Source organism: Amblyomma maculatum, chromosome 9 (genome assembly GCF_055883805.1).
Source record: "Amblyomma maculatum isolate TAMU_Amacu chromosome 9, ASM5588380v1, whole genome shotgun sequence".
NCBI lineage: Eukaryota > Metazoa > Arthropoda > Arachnida > Ixodida > Ixodidae > Amblyomma > Amblyomma maculatum.
The window spans coordinates 9512287-9531629 of NC_139352.1; the positions used below are offsets into that span (position 1 = coordinate 9512287).

Consider the following 19343-nt stretch of genomic DNA (forward strand, 5'->3'; position numbering starts at 1 on the left):
GGCCTCTTCCTCCTCGTTCTTTCTTTGGTACCAAAGAGCTAGCTGCCGCTGAATTATTTACTTGTCTAAAATCATCCCCCGAGGTGAAGAAGGAGCCATTCTGGTGACTGCGGGTTGTAATGCGGCTTGATGCAATGGGCATTAACCTCGCCACCGCAGCGGCGCAGATTGGGCGAGGGCTCTGGTGAAGGTTACTCAATAACTGGCGATTGCTCTTAGCACTTGGACAGCAGCTTCTGGGAAAGGTACGGGTGTGCTGCAGGAATCCAAAGAAAACCAAGAGCCCAATCGAAAGGGGCATACTACGTCGATATAGCCGATGCCGATATTGAGGAAGCCAGTCGGTGGCACTCTTCAGGGTTCTTCGCGGCCCGGGAAAGTGCACTATATTCGGAGCTGTCGAGTGGTATGGATGGATAGAGTCCAACTCACTGCCATGAGGATATTCCAAATCAACTTAAAATTTTAAAACGAGAAGATGAGCTAAAGGATACGTAAAACTAATTTTACTTAAGCTCAGTGAGCAGTAAAGTCGGTTTATCTGAATTTAATAAACAAATATTGTTAGAATAAAACATTCTGTAACCGGTCTCTTGCATCTGTTTGGTCACTCTCCCAAAACTAGAGCAGTCTTTGAAATCACCGACTAACAGATACGGTTATGGCAGTTGAACAAAATGGCCTTACAGTTCGTGGGGGTTACTTTCAAATGTGGCTACAGCTATACAGCGCACACAGTTTTGTTTAAAGCATCTGTAAGATGGAGTCCTGGAGCATCAAGGGACAAGAAGTGGAAGCTGTGACAAACTTTCTCTTCTTGGGCTCCAAGATTACCTCGGAAGGAGACTGCAGCTATGAAATTAGGAGACACCTGCTTCTGGGAAAGAGAGCAATGGTTAGTCTTGACCGCCTAGTAAAGAGCAGACACATTAGTCTGCCAACCAAAATCCGTATAACTCGTGCTATAGTCTTTCCAGTTGTGATGTATGGATGCGAGAGTTGGACTGGGAAAAAGGCTGACCGCCGAAGAATTGACGCGTTTGAGTTGTGGTGCTGGCGAAGACTCTTGAGAGTTCCTTGAACTGCCAGAAGATCAAATCAGTCGATATCGTCGACCATAAACCCTGACTGCTCATTGAAGGGTCAAATTCCAAAGTTAAAGCTCAGCTACTCTGGTCATCTGATGAGAAGAGAGGAGTCGCTGGAGAAAGATTTGATGTTGGGAAAGGTAGAGGGTCGCCGGAGAAGGGGTAGGCAGCGAACGCGATGGTTAGCTGGCATCCTCGAGGCACTGCAGATGAAGTTATGTGATGTTAGGAAGATTGTGAGAGACCGGAAGGCGTGGCGTGACATGGCCCATAGGATCACGAGGAGTCGGACACGACTGAACGACTGAACTGAACTGAACTGAAGATGGCCACCACCGCTTCGAACTTGGTTTAAGGTTAGTGTTCATGTGCTGGAATGTTATTTTTGTCTATAATGGCAACGCCAACTCAGAGCCTATTTGTGTGCTCCTGGTCGCTGCGGAAGACTTTATAGTTCCTGAATACGTTCTTGTGCCCAGACGCCATGTTTGTTTCTTGCAGACAAGACCACCGGAAAGAGTGGGGATAGTATGCATTTTATGTTTTTATAGATGCAAAACTCCACAGCAGTTTAAGTCTACGAAAGGCATCTTGTAATATGCGAGCCGAGTGAGAGATCTCGGTCGTGTTTTCGGGTCCCTTGATTCGGTGTTTCTTTTTTTTCTTTCTATATAATGGTTCCCGATTTCCATCTGACGTCAACAGCACGGGACGGCCTTCGTTTGTGTCCACCGCATAATAAGATACGCTGCAGACCGTATAGTTGTATACGCTTATGTTTGGCATCACCGCATGAGGCGAGACTTTAGGGCACACTAGTTTGGAGGTTCGAATTGTTTGTTTGGTTGTGGTGGCGCACCGCCAGTTGCTGGCACCATGAGTATGAATCGCCTTATCCCAGGCGGACTGTTTGTGACATGGACAGGTGCCAGAAGCTGCTGTTCCGCTGTGCCCTCTTTCGCTACAGCAGAGTAGAAAGAGACGTCTCCCTTGTTTGGACGCCAGCCCACGCAGGCGTGCCCGGAAACGAGGCGGCACACAAACTAGCCCGATCTCACACACCGGGCTGGAGGAGTGCCACCGGAGCAAGGCAAACAAGAGGACCTGATTAACTATAACGAAATAACAATGCACTACAGACTGAGCAAGAGGGTCCTACCACCACACGACTCCACGTTAGGCAAAGAGGAAGCAGTAAGTAGCATGTAGAAAGCTACAGACAAATACATACTCGAACCCAGTTCTTGTCAACCATATATGGCCAGAAATACGATCAGACCTATGTTCATTATGTAAGGAAAGGGGATCTCTAGATCACATAATATGTAAATTTGCGTAGTCACCAGGCAGGGCTAAAAATATAACTAAAGACACCTGGGAGACCCTTCTGCGAAGCTCAGACCCAAGAGCCCAAAGAGAAATTGTTCGACTGGCCGAAGATGCCGCCGGAGTCCAAGAACTACTGGCCTGCAACTAAGGCGACTGTCCCACCTTTTGGGTATAACCCCCGAAGAGCGGGACAGTCACTCTGTTGGACGAATAAAAGTTCTCTCTCTCTCTCTTTCTGAAAATACAAAATACGCTATTGCGCTTCCAGGGCAATTATGTTTCTTTTAATTTGACGATCACAATTTTTTTTTTTTTTGGGGGGGGGGGGGTTATTCAAGGCATGCTTATCAGTATGCAGGGTGGCTAGCCTCGCACTTTACATGTAGGTGTGGTTGAACGTCGCACTCAGATTCGTGTTCGTGGGAAGAGCATTTGACGCATGTCAGTGGCCCCGGGTAGCTCGGAGAGCTATAGCCGAAGGTTGGCACTTGAAACAGCGTCGTGGATTTGTGATATTTTCACATGCCCAGCACCGCACGGCCTCGGCGCTGGGCCGCAACGACGATGAAGTGGTTGTTGGCGCGTTGAGAGCGCTCGTGCCGGACATTGTTTGAAGATTTGTAGAACTCTTCGTGGTTCTGCCCGCACGTCGTTCTGCATCCGCACAGCGCCTACGTGCACGTCTGAGACTCTTTGAGTCGTGACACTGGTAGATGTGCAATCAATGCTCCCTTCTGGGGCAAAAACGGCGACCCACCTACCTCTCGTGACCACCTCCATGCATCGTACAAGCCGTAGGCTTCGAAGTTTGTCACCCGAGGCCTTTTATCTTGGGGGCACGGCCCTGCACATCACTCCAGTAGATATGGCAACGAGACCCCTGGTATATGTATGGCCCGAGTTACGGTGCGTGGTTGCACGTTCGTTGCCACTTTTCTCGCTCGGTGCTAATGCTCTCGCGATGTTATCCTGGGCATCGACTTTTTCTGTGAGCACGGTGCCACACTTGGTTTGCAAAACCGTTTGATAACGTTCTCCACCGAGATGGCGACAGGAAAGCCTGAGCTCAGTGAGTTTCGCTCCGCATTGCGAATCGCCGACGATAACGCCACAGTGCCCTCACGCGCCAGTATCCTCGCGAGAGTTACCTGCGACAAGCCACATTGGGAACTGAGATTTGTCGAGCATAATGTATCTCTTCTGCTTGCTCTAGGCGTTTCTGTACCACGCGGTCTTGGTATCTTTCGTGGCGATCAGTCAGAAGTGCTCATAACAAAGTTCAGCAATGAGCATCGCCATTTGTTTCGTGGAACAGCCATAGCGTACATAGACGCCGTTCAGGAAGCTGCCGAATGGTTTACTTGCGAGACAGCCACGCCTAAAGTACAAGAAGATGCAGTCAAGGGCACTGACATAAATCCAAATCTTCAGCACGGTGAAAAGAGGGAGCTGCAGGACCTCTTGCTTGAGTTTGGGGCTTGTTTCATGTCGCCGTCCAAATTGCGGCAGACATCCATTGTGAAATGCAGAATTATTACGCATGAATGCTCTGGTATCATCCATCAGCAGCCCTAACGCGTGTCTCCTTACGAGCGAGACGCTATCCAGAAACAAGTCTGACAGATGCTCGCCGATGACGTCACCCAACCACCAAGCAGTCTATGATCGTTTCCTGTCGTCCTCGTCACGAAAAAAGATGGCACACTGCGCTTCTGCGTCGACTATATAACGCTAAAGCACGTGACGAAGAAAGAAGTTTATCTACTACCACGCATATACGACTCCCTGGAGAGACTTCGACACGCTAAGTATTTTTCTTCAGTCGATCTCAGAAGTGGCTATTGGGAGATTGAAGTTGATAAGAGGGACCGGGAGAGAACTGCCTTCATCACACCGGATGGGCTTTACGAATTTCGTGTCCTCCAGTTCGGGCTGTGCTGCGCTCCTGCAACCTTCCAGAGGATGATGGACACGGTGCTTACTGGTCTAAAGTGGCAGAAATGTCTAGTTTAGTTGGATGATGTGATCATCTTTTAGACAACTTTCAAAGAACATCTGTGCCATCTCAGAGCTGTTCTCGACGTTGTTCGGTCCGCCAACTTGGCCCTCAAACCTAAAAAGTGCCACTTCGGTTGGCACTGTTGCGGTATTTCCGGTTCCCAGTGACAAGAAAGCAGTCCGACGATACCTGGGTTTCTGTTCCAACTACCGTCGCTTCATCAAAAATTTCGTTCACGTTGCTACTCCTCTCACGTCCTTAACTCGGCATGATGCAACATTTTTGTGGGGCAGCGAGCCGCAGACAGCTTTAGACGAACTATGGCGCCGTCTCCAAGCTCCCCTGATACTCGAATATTTCGACGACGATGCTGACACAGAGGTGCACACAGATGCAAACAACGTCGGCCTTGGCGCTGTCCTCGTTCAACGGCAAGACAATGTGGACAGGGTAATCGCCTATGCCAGCAGCGCCCTTTCGCGTGCTAATTCGAACTACTCTACCACAGCAAAAGAATGTTTGGTGGTATTATGGGCCGCCACTAAGTTTCGACCGTACCTGTATAGAGTACCATTTCACTCTTTTGGCGCGTGTAAAGCGGCTGTTGGTGCGTGGAGAGCGCTCGGGCCGGGCATAGTTCGAAGCTTTGGAGGACGCTTCGTGGGTCTGCATCCACATCGCTCTGCGTCCGCACAGCACCTACTCGCACATCTGAGGCTCTCTAGGTTGGGACAATATATTATCTAATTTAGAACTTGAAGTAGCCTATTTCAACAGACTCTGGCATAAGAGATAGTGGTTGGCTAGTTGCTTTTTCATGCTGTAAATTCCAGCGCAGTAGTAACACAGACAAGATGAGAACGCCAACAAAGCGTTTACTAACAGCTATACTTTATTGCCCTGAACCAGACTATATAAGCACTAAGTCCAAAACAACAAAACGAATAACCAGCAAATCTCTTCACGCATTCGCGCCCAGATTATGACCACTGTTTCCCGTTTCTCTAATCTTTAATACTATCATCGGCGTTCAGAAAGAACATTTGTTTTTCGCTAAGACGCACAGAGGGGTTACTGACGCATTTATCTGCGCCTACAAAGTATAATTGTTAGGTAGTGCTTGTGTTTACGTTTTTCTCTTCTCGTCCGTGTTACTACGGGGCTAAATGTCCAGATTCTGGCAGTATGCTCAATGTAAATGTAAGGACGAAGTGTTTTGTTAGGATTTCCTTGCTTTTTCTGCCCGTTTTGATCTTCTACACATTGCTCATATTCGTTTCCTTTAGGCCTTCCAGAACTTCATCTTCTGTGACCTATTTAAAGTCATTGTATGAAATTACTCTCCGTACTGTGTTTTGTAAGCGGTGTTCAATGGTGGACATTAGCGTTTCCTCGAAGCAAGTTTTTTCCAGCTAGTTTACCATTTTGATAGCTGCATAGAAGTGAAGGTAATGAATTGATAATTTTTGATTTTGCACCCTTGAACAATTGCGTGGGTTAGAGGCTTAATTACAATGAAAAGTAATAATGGTCTGGTTGGTCTCCCGGCGTGGTCACTCTGGACCATCTGGAACCCAGGAAAGGTGATGGCGTTTTTCTTGAAAAAAAAAATTGGTGTCATCGGTGTGTTCTCTTTTTTGAGAGCGAGCGTTAAAAACCAAAGCTGTAGCCATAAAGACAAAAACTGCGGTTGGGTCATGGTGGTGGCGACCCACTACGAAGCAAGAAGGGGATGGGACAGGATCTTAAAAACAAAGTCCTGCCCACGCCAGCTATAGCCAAGTATGGCTTAACGCACAGTGGTTCATCAGCAAGGTTGACCCACGCCGCCAGGAAAAAAAACCCAAGAAAACAGGATGAGTTAGGGCTGCTGTGCGGCAGGAGCTGTGTGGAAAGTTAAAGATGGAGGGGAGGACAGGAAAATGCAATTGCTGATTTGCGCCGGCCTGGTGAGCCTGGGCCGGGTCAGCCCGAGCCGAGTGGAGTCTACGGGAAAGGTGGCCAAAGTGGTGTGTTGTATCTGCCGAGGAACCTTAAAAGTCCAATAACTCGGCAACGGCTTGACTAACAGGATCGTCTTCTCCACGGACACGGCGATGCCACGCACGGCTAAGCGTGGTTGCTGGGGGTCGTGGTGTCGCACAGAATACACAAATACCTTTTCTAGCAGATGTGCCTTGCAGAGTACAAAGTTTTGAGCACAGGAGCTTACTTCCTGCTCTCAAGACTTGCGCTAAAGTTCCGGATGTCTATGTGCACCGCACTATGTATTCTGTGTTAAACATGTTGACACTGGCATGTTTCGCAGCGCTGGGACTTTTGACAGCGCCGGCTGTTTGGTCATATTTGCTACCACATACTTAACTTTAACTGAAAATGGAGCTCTGGTGCAAACTTTCAGAGAATAATGTGTGGCGAAAATTCGCAACCGACAAACGGTACAGTGAGAACACTATCTTACTGGTAACTAAAACCTTAGTTATATGTAAACGCTTTAGGAAGTTTTACGATAACCGAGGACGCGGCTGGTTCCTACTTAGAACAAGGAATAGTGAAAAAGCGGGGAAACAAAGCGATACAATAAACATCGCAAGCGATATCTATTATTTATATCTCACAGTGGCCAAACACATGGTAGGATATTCTTTTTGTCGTCTTATTTTTTTCGTTCTGCTTTTTATACCTGGGCGGTGCGCAGTACTCTCGCTGTTATGTGCGACGTGTTGGAGCGTGCGATTGAGCCAGCAGAAACTATTTGACTGTAATCACCATGATGTATTGCCGTCAAGAAAAGTTTGAAGTTTGTGAGGGTGTAGTGCACATTATTTAACTCATTTTTCAGGTGTACGTTGTTCGTCAGTGGGTGAAGTTAGGATCAGAGATTCGCCAATCATGGTCGCGCAAGAAAGGTAGACTCGCCTTTCTAAGCTCTCGAAGAAGAAACTGCCTTCGTATTCTATTGAGATGAGTTTTAATGAAAGAGTGCTAACTAGCAGAATACTTTTAATTTGTACCCTCTGTCCAGGCTCCCAGTTTCCGGACTTGCGAATGCTTCCAAAATTGTGGGCACATTGCTGCTGCAGCGCACTCACATCACTTCTCCCAGGGCCATGGGGGATACCAGCGGCACACTAAGCATCAAAAAGCAAATGCCAGCGCTTGCTGTCATCGTAAAGGTGCAACCGGGGTCGTCCCATTATTACAGCTCCAGTGAATCTCTCGAACCGTCATCTTCTCCAGAATAATCGATTGGAAAACATACTGGTTTTACTCCGAAGACACTGGAAGAGGCTGGTTTGTACAATAGGGTTACTTTTTCATTTAGCGCCCTGATGCTTCCTTATGCTAGACAAGAAGTACGGACGCATCTTCGGGAAATATGCATAGAGTACTGACTTGCGCACTCGGCTGAGGAGCGGAAGGATAATGTGTTGATTCCTGGCATGGGCGCGATATTTTCTTCACAATGACTGATAGTTTGCGTAGACACACCCTGCCAAGGCACCCTGGGTCACGCTCTGCCAACACGTATATGTCCACGCCACTCTTGAAGCAAGAAATGCTTTCGCAGTAAAACAAACACAAAGAAATTATTCACTAGTGCGTGAGTGTCCGTTGACATTCATGCGCTGGTGAGCACGTGGAACGTAGGTTGAGCTTTCCGTGTGTTTCACATATCGATTCGAAATGGTCGGTAGTACGGTGATGTACCACCAGCACGAGGAGGGCGTAGGAAAAACGACATGAAACTGTCTTGACGACGTACGCCGAACACCCTTGGATGTTGACGGAAGATGACGCATTGAGCGTCTCAGAAGTGCAAGGTGCGGGGGCAGAAGACACCAGAGGCCTAGCGGACGCGATCCGAAGAGAAGTCGTGTAGCACGAACCCTAATTTTATTAGATGCCAACTCCACGCTCGAATGCCACGTCCCTCGTTTCTCTGCCTTCATGCATACCTGGAATTTTTACACTCAACTTTGCCGCATCACACTACGCTACATAACACTTCGATGGGCCTGCCATCTCCTGTACGCTCACCGGCATAGTCTTTTAAGTTAAGTACGGCTTACAGGCGATGCTTGTGTCGGTCATACTTAACTTTCGCACCATTTATTATTGCGCACCTTAAGCCAACTTACACGTTAACGTGACTCATCTTTAGTCTGATGTCCGGCAGCACTGGAATAACAATGCTGCTGACACCGTCTTGATATCGCATATAGCATTTATTAATAAATGTGGTTCCCATTCGTTGCAACAACTATTACATTGAAACGACAATGTGCGGCTTGGCCATTCGTACTGCTATCTGTGATGAGCTCGTTTGCTAGATGTCATTGTCATGAGTAACGGAGGACTGTCGCCTGATGTTTCGAACATTTTAAGGTGTGCAGAATAAGTCTACATTTTGCCCCCTGGGGTAGCGCACGTTTATCGCAACAGTCCCTAAGAGGTCGAGGAAGGAAGATTTGCGCAACATGAAAAGGTATGCTGCGTCCTGTCCCTCCAGTCAATGGCGCAAAGTGGGTTGCTCATTGACCACTCCGTCATGTGTGCATCATGCCACTTACAAGCCCATACAAGCTTGTGGAATGAACCAATTATGGTTCTTTCCAGAAAGCAGCCAGCAAGAATTGCTGGGTTATTGCCTCAATAAAATTTCTTCTGAAAAGGATCCAGTGGCACCCTGTAATGAACATCAATATTTGAGGAATTTCTATGACAGCAAATCTTCCCATTCATGGAGCCTCGAAAATGGTGCTCCACAAAAAAGGTACTTTGTTTCTCTTGACAGCGTCTGAGCCCCCTACATGATTCCGAATGGGGTCTGCCCCTGCATCTCCGTATCAACGAATGAACGGACCTAATCATGACATCACGATGAGGTGAGAAAATCATGGCAGAAAAATATAGACACTTGCCATTCCTTGAGAGGTAGCCCTTTTGTGCAGGCTTTCTTTGCTGTAAAACGCAGCCTGCCATGAGTAAATTAACCTCGGTGGTATGAATGTGTCGCTTTCTTCGCTCGCCCACCTAGGATGACGCAGAGAAATCAGCGCAAAAGCTGCACAAAGACGCCGGATGAATACAAGGGCGAGAGCGACGTGATCACAATCCCTCATCTCTAATTGTGGCAAGCGGACAGCGTCTTCAAGAAGAAATGTTGCTCTACATGTATCAGGGTTCCGTCCCAGTTGCCAGGCCAGCTGTGCCCTTTAACGTATCACCTTTTTAAAAACTTCTGAGCATTCGCACAGCCCGCGAGGAACTGCCACATGATATCCAGCTCAGATCTCTGAGCTTACATTGTGTTTCAGGTTTCAGGTGGACAGGTGAATAGCGTTAATCTATCACGGTCAAAGGTAACGAGGATTTAGACTCGATATCTTGCGGAGAAAGTATCTACCGTAGTTTAGGGAATGCCGCAATCTTGGGACATTGAAGCAGTTCTCATAGTTTCAATAAAATTAATCTTCGCAATTGTGTTCTTCAATCATCTTGTTTACTGGTGAAGACAATGCCATTTTTGTACTACCATTAAAAAGACGAACTAATATTTCCTAACACTGGATCTAAGCGTGAGAATTTAGCGATCAGTGGCTGACACCGGTTAACGTCTCAAAATGTAAGGTTATTCATAGATCACTCCAGTTTACCTATATGGTAGGTCTGCACTTGTGTGATATGTACAGTGTTTTACCTACTTTGCTTTTAAACAATGCTTTAAAAATTTTTACGCGAACATTCATTGCCAAAATAATTTCCTCGCCTGCAAAAATTCGGCATTCATTACAAGATTTGTAGGCCATGCACCGAAGCATTGAAAGTTTATCAAATAAATCACTTATTAGACCTTAACTCGAACACGTATAATTATTATTGGACTTTTATAAAGAATACGAATGCTACTTCAGTGACTGCAAAATCGCGCTGGTCGATTCATTCACTCTGGATACTTATTATACACAAGTGTAATATTCGAAACGTTTCCTGGCACATCTCTTTTACCACGGGCACAATCGTAGCCTCTGTAATTATCGAAAATTTCTTGGGGCCTCAGGATAAAGACACCTTACATTCGACGTCGCACGTGCAAATCTAAGTGCACGAGCTATGGGTTTAGTTTGCCAGCAATTTTTTCACACTGTTTACTCAGTTTGAACTTCGAGAACATTTCGAGCAGCAACTAATAAGATGGCCTTTTTTACTTTTACTATCATCAACTTGCGATGAAGATTTCGTTACGAAACTATGAATTTGTCATCATAAATGTAGCCTTCCACGGTGAGTAAAAATTCTTCCTCGACTTCCGTGATAGGCTGATGAGAAATGGGTCAGCGTAATTGAGAGATAATAGAATATCGATGACAGGTCTTATACAGGAGCTTCCATGGCCTATCCCATGTCACAGTCGGTAATAAAGAAAAAAGCTGCTTCCTTAAGGGCCCTTTGTAACAGATATGAGAATTTTAACAGGGGTATTTAAATTTGTATATTATATTCAAAACTATTGTAACCGTTGTATTTTCCGTTCCAAGACAACTTTAAGCGTGCATTTGTAATTTTAAGAGAGGGGTATACGACGTATTTTTTCTATCCAAACCTAATTTAAACCTTAAATGGTTACCATCCATGAAGAACATTTTGATCACAGAATTTCTTTCTATTTAGCACCAGTGACGTTAAACAAATACCACAGAACATAAGGCTTTCAGCGGAGTGATACACTGCCAGCCTAAATTCCACCACAGGTTTAAATTACGCGCCGCACAGGACTGTATGTAGAATGTGCGGTGAGTACTCTCACCGGCTTCCTGTTAAACGCATCTATATTTGCGGTGCTACTGGCTGTACTCGTCTCATTCGGCATCAGGAGCTGTGCGGGAAAGAGAAAATTGTTGTCGCCTTGCGGAATTCCCGCGTTACCACTTCATGATAATGTCGCAGTATTCAAACGAAAACTCTTTAATAGCAGGGATATTCAGTGTGGAGGCATGTATACTTACTTCTCTTGGCCATTGTGAAAATCGATACATAGCTTTGCCCGTTCGCGCCTTTGACGTTGAAGAAGAAGGCACTGGTAGCCTAGTGCCATCTGGTTAACGTAGGTGTTCTGAAAATGTACTGCGTAGTATATGGCAGGAAAAAACGCCTGGGTTTAAGAGACGTTTTCAATTAGGCACATATATGAAGAAATGCTGTGGGCACTTACAAAAAACAGTTCCTTTTGCGAGCACACGCAGTAATTCTGTGAACCCTTCATCAAGAGGAGGCGGGACCACTCTCGCTTCTAAAAAAGTATTTTCCGTCCTAGTAAGCGACGCACTGATGTCATGTTTCTGTTCATCAAAAACTTAAGCACCATGTTGGAGAACCATCACCCAAAAGTGTATTTTTCTAAGCTCTAACGCAGGCAGCATATGAGCACTTCTAATATTAGAACACACTTTCATGGTGGTGACGTCCTGTCACGAAAATAAGCGATGTTTTGACAACAGCTCCATATAGGCTGATGATTAAGCTCTGACAATAGTTAGACTTTTGCATAGATGTAAAGTGAGGATGCTGAAGTGGCACTTACTGAGACTACAGAAGTTTTGAATATGTAAGAATTTATCATCAGCGATATCGTTCATATTTACGCGACTGAAAAATTTCGCACAATAAGTGTAATGTAAGACGACTTACACTGGGTGCTTGCTCGTCACAGACGACTTGTACATAATAACGTGTAGGTTTGGCCGCTCATTTAGTCACTCACTGTGTTGTGTGGAATATTTGATAGTTCGGATAATAAAAGTACAGTGAGGACGAAGTAGCGGTTGGCTGTATCGAATGGTAACAGCCTTCTTACAACTGTCACCAAAATAAAGCTGAAGGATCAAAACGAAAATTGAACCCAGCTGTCGCCATCACCCGCAGATTTTGCCAAAAAAAATTGTAATTTCATATCGAGATTTATACGGCATTCCTAGATGCTGTGATACAAGGATAAACTGCCATTTTGCGTCGTCAATATCAGGAATTCAAATCGAGTAGCAGAAAATTTTATAGATTCAAAATTTTCAGCTCTAAGTGGGTCCCCTGTCGCTGGACAAAAAACTGCGTTGACAAAAAAGGCCATAAAATTGCATATTACTGAGAACAATATTTTAATGGAGTTATCTACAATAAACATTTCTCAGTTTTGATGATATTCACAATAAACATTGTGTAAGGTGTTTATTGGAACAGAAGGACGGTAAGCAATGACCTAGCACCAATCGACTGGGTATCGCTCTAACCAGCACTGTAGTGTCAACAAGGCTTCGGCCCTACTTCGTCAACATCTTCGACTTGTCGCTTGAATTGCTGTCGGTCGGAATTATTGCAATTCCTATTGCCGGGTCTAGGCGTGGAAAACGTCGTGGCGCATTGAACGATGTACGTTCCAATGGTGATCGAGAAACACGTTGATTAGTTGATTAGTTATCGAAGCCTTTGGTGTCGCCTCACGTCGTCCTGTCATTTGGTCGCTTTTCTTTGGTGTATTGCTTATCTCGAGGGTTGGGTGTGAAAGGATTGCCGGGCAGTATGTCCAGTTGCCGCCTAGATGCTGTGCTGGGATTCCTGGCTCCAAGCCTTTTATTTTGTCCTGAAATAAACTGGTCATTTTATCATACGGGTGGATGCTCGCGAGCCCCTGCGCGAAGTAGGGGAAGCTTCAAAAATATTTTCGACATATGTATCAGACATCTGCAAAATATAAGTTCTGGCACAGTCCACGCAAAGGCTCAAGACTTGAACTTTTTTTGCAATATATACGCATTCCATCGAGGCGCGAAATAGATAGGAAGCGACATTTTTTAATATCTACGCTCTTGCGCTTATTAAGTCAATAAGCGTTACATAAATAAGGAAACGCAAGAACGAACTAAAATTTACTCATACCAAGTGTTCACCACCAAACGGTAAAACTCGCAGGCTGACCAAGGCAAAAACTGAATGACTTCATTTCTTCCTCAGTTGTGTGTTTATGGCCAAATTGTTTTCAGAGCGTCTATTTTCATTATTGTTGCTGATTAACAATTGTTTCAGTTGTTGTTAAAGTGAGAAAGCATTGTTTGAACCTTTTGCACTCCATTTTACAATTATCTCCTGCTACAGAGGGAACAAAAAGGGGACAACTAATTTACTTTTAATTGTGCCTTTGTCTGGTGTTTGACCAGTGGCAGAATGTACTTGCTTGCGTTGCGTGTGGCCTGTTCTTGGACGGTTTCGCAAGCTGCAGAACGACCAACAATGACCAGTGGCAAGAATCAAGGGCATCGGAGCGACCCAAGCGAAGCTGGTAGAGGTAGCTTGGCGACACTGCTCTGAGCAAAGATCCTGACCTGGCGAGTGGAACCCGAAGCACGTGTAACTACTTGGTACCTGGGGGTAGATTTGGGAGGACCTGGCGAATAAACACGCCGGTATTGGAGCCACGTGAGAAGCGGCTGTCTCTCAATGCATTTTCTAATGGCGGAGGAGCTGTAGTGCCCAGGCGAGCCACCCGGATTCCAGCTTGACCGAACGTCAAAGCTTCTCCTGACAACGCCACCCTTGCAACCCCCAGTTCTGCGCCGCAGGGCAGCAACGCACTGCAAGTAAGCTTCATATTGAGACACGCCAGCAGTATCCCAGAGAGCCTGGCGCTGGTCCCTTGGCGGGAGAACTAAAGCCCCTCAATAAATGTAGCGCCAACATGTGAATATTGCCGCCCGCCTCTTCTTTGCCACTTGCGCTTTCGACACTCCCATTGGCCGAGCGTCATCCCGTGTTTTCATGCGCTTTTATTTTGATTGTTGTGTTGCTGTCTCCTTTCCCGATGGGCCAAACATCGCGCGCGCTGCGCATACCGTCGTGTGTTTCGCTACAGCTCGCGCATCATTCATGCTACTCTTAGAAAAGATCTTTGATCGAAATGCCGTGTTCCTGCGCTTTCGGGTGCAACACACGTGACCATGATGGCAAGCGGTTGTTTAAAATACCGTCCGCGAATCGAGATGTGGAGTGGAGGAAGGTTTTGCTGCACCGAATCAGCCGAGAACACTGTCGCGTTTTCAGTGTGCAATGATCATCCGAGGGCGTGTCGGCTGCGTGTGGCCTGGGGTAAGGCAGGCGCGCCATGGTCTTTAGTCGAGCGACGCATGCGGTGATTGCGGTGCAGTGGAAATCTTGGAGCATATGTTGCTTCATTGTACCACATATGCAGCGTCGCGTCGCGAGATCCTCGCGGCCTATTGGGCGCTGGAAATCATTCCGGATAGCATCGAGGCGCTTTTGTGGCAGCGCGGGAGTGCGCGCACCCGTGATGGGACAATGGTGAGCTCGCCAGGTAGTGCAAGCGTGACACGAACTGAGTGCTACCTCGGATGTATGCTGCCGGGTGCCCCACAACAGCAGCTTGTATCGCGCGCTTGATCTGCCTGCGACAGGACGCCGCGTGCGCGTGGCCATATATGTACAGGTGTGGACATAAGTAAACGGAGCACGCTCTTTCGTTCAAATTAAGATCACGCACTGTGTACTGGACATAAGAAAACAATAATTGTCCAAGCAAAAGGGCACTAGCGACTGCTACCGGCTCGCAATACGAAGATTGCTGGATTTGCTCGGATATGCTCGGACACATCCGCGCGAGCGACGCGAACTAGCTCAGGTTTTGTATTTTTTAAATAATGTAAAAAGCTACTTCTGTCGTTTATTGCAATCGCTCTCCTCTGTACTTCTCGCTAGCCTCTTCATAATCCATTTTCTTTCCCATCGACCTCAGCTCCGGTGGTTCAGATCTTAAATAGCAGTGACCGCGGCCTGCAACATTCTTTTCCATCGTTTTTTTTTATTCAATAAACCAATGGCACCACCAGTTCCACTCGATACCATGGTCACGGCTCTGTGATTAGGTGAGTGATTGCTCATCTCCAACTTAATATGCCATCACAAGTGCTAAATGCCCGCGCGCAATATTTTTTTACAGTTTTCGTGATAGACCTCAATTCAGTATAGTATAAATTTCCTGTTTTCTTTTTGCGACTCAGCCATGCTGTCTGAGGTGTTGTCTTTGTCGTGAATGTTGCATGTTTAGAGTGCGTCGCCGCATTTACTGAAGCAGTACGGCTCTTAGGCGGCCAGGTAAAGCCATATCTTTCGTGCTTTGTTTAGTTCTCGATTTCGCGTGCGCCACGTATATGCAGGCGCTAACAGATCTGCAGCAGAAGTCGAAAACACATGGAAGACAACTGCTGCCACGTTTCTCATGTTTACTGGAAGTTCACAGGTCAGTCAAGGCTGCAGAGAATCCATACACAGACTTGTTAAATTATTCTTCTCAGCCGCTTAGTTACAAATTTTCTATAAATCATGTCGCGTGGTTTGGCCAACGGCTGACGGACGACAGACGCGTGGCAGTAAAGGCGAACTGAACCAACGTGGAAATCGCGCACATATGGTGTAAGACAATGACAGCTGAAACCATTTTAGCGCAAAATGTCTTTCGATATTCTGTATTGATGTTTCAGCAGCCAGTAATTATATTTTAACTGGACCACATTGCAACAAATACAAACTGAAATGCTTTGGCGACATCAGCGCCAGACCATTTACCAGCGACCGCTCCGGAGAGCGTCTGCTGGTGGTGCACCGCATAGGGGGAACCATGGTCGAAACGCTAGAGAGGAGTGGTGGCGCGGGAAGAGGATAGAGATGACGCTACTTCTTGTTTATTTTGAAGGGTTTTAGGCACAGCGCTTTCGCGCCGCGGTAGGTTTGAAGCATCAGCGCGATCGTGGATTGGATCTCTCGGGCCGCCGTGAAGTGCTGCCTCCGGATTGAACAATTTGAGTGGCAATGGTATCCCGGCTTATATAAGTGGGAGCGGTGCCGCAGAAGACTGAATGGGGGGGGGGGGGGGGGGGGGTGGAGGGTGAAGGATGGCTGTTCCTGGCCCTTCGGAGCTGGGGCTGGTAGGACAACGCCGCCTCTGGCTGCTAGCCTGCCACCGAAGTTTTATCTGTTGTAGGCCGTCATTGCACTCGCCACCGCTTAGGTGGTGGACGACGGCTGTTGCGGCGCGCGTCTTTTTCTCCCTCTTCTTTTTCTTTCTTCTCTACATTCTCTCTTCCGTCCGCACGAGGCAGCGGAGGGGGCTCAGTTACAGAGCCAGTAGCAGGCCCGTGCATTTTCTTTTCCTTCTTCCTATAGGCACAACAACAACAACAGAAGACCGAGGTTGGGGTGGTGGCTGTTCCGGGCCCTATGGGGCTGGGACTAATAGGACACCGTCGCTCGCGGCGGGGGCTAGCCTGCCACTGGATTTGTATCTGTTGTAGGCCATCCTTGCACATGCCATCAGCTCGATGGTGGACGACGGCTGTTGCGACGCGCGTCTTTTTTCCCCTCTTCCTTTTCTTTCTCCTTTATTTTCTCTTCCGTTTGCACGAGGCAGCGGAGGTGGCTCAGTTACAGAGCCAGTAGCAGGCCCGTACATTTTCTTTTCCTTCTTCCTACAGTCGCAGCAACAAGAACAACAAGCTTTCGCTTTAATATGGCAGTGACTTAGCTCAGCTATGCCAGGATATACGTTGTACGTTTCCCTGGCTGAGCTTGTGACCATGTATGTTTAGCAATTAGAGACATTGGGTATAGACATCTTCTATTCATTTCACTTGACAGAGACTAAAACTGCCAGATGATCGGTTAAGTAGCATGCAAGGGTTTCAATTTTGTTTATAGAGTATTTCGATTTGGCGCGAAGTCTCATACATTGGAATACTCACCGGGGACAAGCCCATTTGGTGCCGCAGTCTCTTACACACACCAATCCAAACGGATTGTTCACAGTGTGCTTCAAATGTCCGAGTCGCAGATGTGCCTTCGGATTCTCGAAGGGAGGGATCAGTCACACGACGTGCCTTCACATCCTCTTCTGTTGGTTGCCGTCGGCTGAACTTTTCCAATGGCCCCATCGCGGCGGCTATGCGCCGTCTATTACGCTCAGCAGTCTGGCATCACTGTTTGGCATGCTGTTCCTCTCTCAGTTCGGGAGTGTCCGCTGTCTTCGCCTTCTTAAGCTAATTCTGTGTTTGTTGCTGCCATGCGCTGCTTTTTACGCTCTCCGTCCTAGCGTCTCCGCTTGGCAAGACGTTCTTTTTGTTTGGGAATCTCTGCTGCTTGGCATCACCGCTTGTCAAGACGTTCTCCTCTTTGTTGCCTCTGCTGTACTGGCAGGAGAGTTTGCACGCAGCTGCGAGCTGTGGCGTCATGCGCGGCGCTCGTGTTCGGTTTTTGCGTGCGCACTAGTGGTGAAATGCTCGGCTAAGTAGCGTGGGCCAAAATCGTGCCACAATGGCACTACAACACTTAGCGCTGGCCGCACGTAGAACGAGAAAACAAGTGACTTAAAAACTGGGAAGCATCCTAATAGCAATGTTTGAGAAGCAACTTGTATGCAAGATGAAAATTTCGCAACCGGCACATATTTAGACAAGCGAGCTAACTTCGTTCCATTCCCGGGAGCACCATCGCAGACCGCGTGATGGCAGCGATAAGGAACTGCTTCGTTGCGTCCATCGCAAGCACCACCAAGGCTTGCCAAGTCTCACAAAGACCGATGCATCATTAAAAGGGAACGCAACAAGAGTGTTGCAAAGTTGGAAAGAAAACGAACTTTTATTAAAACAGCCACATCTTTCATAAAACAAGGTAAAATACATTTATTATTCTTGTTTACGTGCATATATCTTTTTAATTTGTACTTTTGAGTGCTCGGCATCCCGACCTGTGGCTTTGCTACAGTCACGCCAAACTGCCGTTTGGCACAGCTTTCGCCATCAGTTTACTTCCGCAATGGACGGCGCTCTATAACCGGCCGCTGTTCGTCACTACTGTTCGCCTTTTGGCTGTTCGCCTACTCTTTCGCACCGAAGCTACAGCACACGACGCTTTGACATTGAGTAGCGCTTTAGTAAACAGCCTACTCGCAGAGCCGCCTTACTGCCAATCCCTTCGTCTCACATTTAAATAAAATTATTAATTACGTCGCCGCCCTAGCAGATACGGTAACGTGCATACGAAAAAATCGGATGAGCTGCGACGTGCCTGCGGCTGCTGCTACATCGCTGTGAAAAGAAGCTTGCTTGTATCGCAGTCGTCACTCGTACTGGCACTTCGGTAAGGGTCAGTAATCATCAATATGTGGCTTATTTTTGACATTCATTTCTTTCCTGGGCTGATCATTTAAAAGAAAAACAAATTTCAGCAAGCGTTACTGACGCTGGTGTAGTCAAGGGATCCACGGACGGCTTATCGGCGGCGCAACCGCCGCGGCTGTGGAGGGAGTGGTGCCTTCGGACGATGCCTAAACGCGCTGTTGCTAGGGCATTCCAGACACTGCGTTACAAATTATTATTGAAAATGCAGCTTCGTTCTGCCGATCACCGCGTCAAGGGTTTCATTCGCACAACATGAACTGGTGGGCAACTTGGTCAGAAATATTTATGTAGTGCCGGCCGGCAGGCCGGCACTCCTCAATTGACGTCAAAGCTCCCTGTTCATCAGGTTTTGCGTCCCCCGTCCGGTGTTCCCTGAAGCCGCGACGGCGTGCCCGAGGCGAGTTTTTAACCAGCGATCACGGCTTTTCTTCCCGACATAATTCAGAAAAGAAAAACGACACACGTGACTAACGAAGCTGTCCCTTTCCAAGTGCTGAACTCCATCCGAATTCAAAACCTTTTCATCTTTAGGATTTTTTTTATAGACGTACCTGAAAGACATCGTCAGCAATGCCTTTGCTCTTCGGCGCGATGAGCCAGATCGTGTAAGCGTCATTCACTAGAAGCTTGCTCACTGACAGACGGCCGAACACTTTCGCTAAATTCTTAAATTTAGACCAAGATGGCAAG

At 47.1% G+C, this 19343-nt stretch overlaps 1 protein-coding gene across 5 annotated transcripts in view; it reads right to left on the reverse strand.

Annotated features, from left to right (window-relative positions):
* LOC146178227 (uncharacterized) overlaps positions 1–19343 on the reverse strand; it is a 51097-nt gene that overhangs the window by 22147 nt on the left and 9607 nt on the right. For 3 of the 5 annotated variants that reach the window (XM_084578037.1, XM_084578036.1, XM_084578035.1), the window contains exons 2-3: positions 11427–11572; positions 9342–9453 (exon numbers count right to left, since the gene is read on the reverse strand). In XM_084578037.1, coding sequence (XP_084434163.1) covers positions 9342–9453; positions 11427–11572 — 258 coding nt within the window. The remainder of the gene's footprint in view (positions 1–9341; positions 9454–11426; positions 11573–19343) is intronic. The other 2 variants (XR_014700574.1, XR_014700573.1) reach the window with 1 other exon arrangement.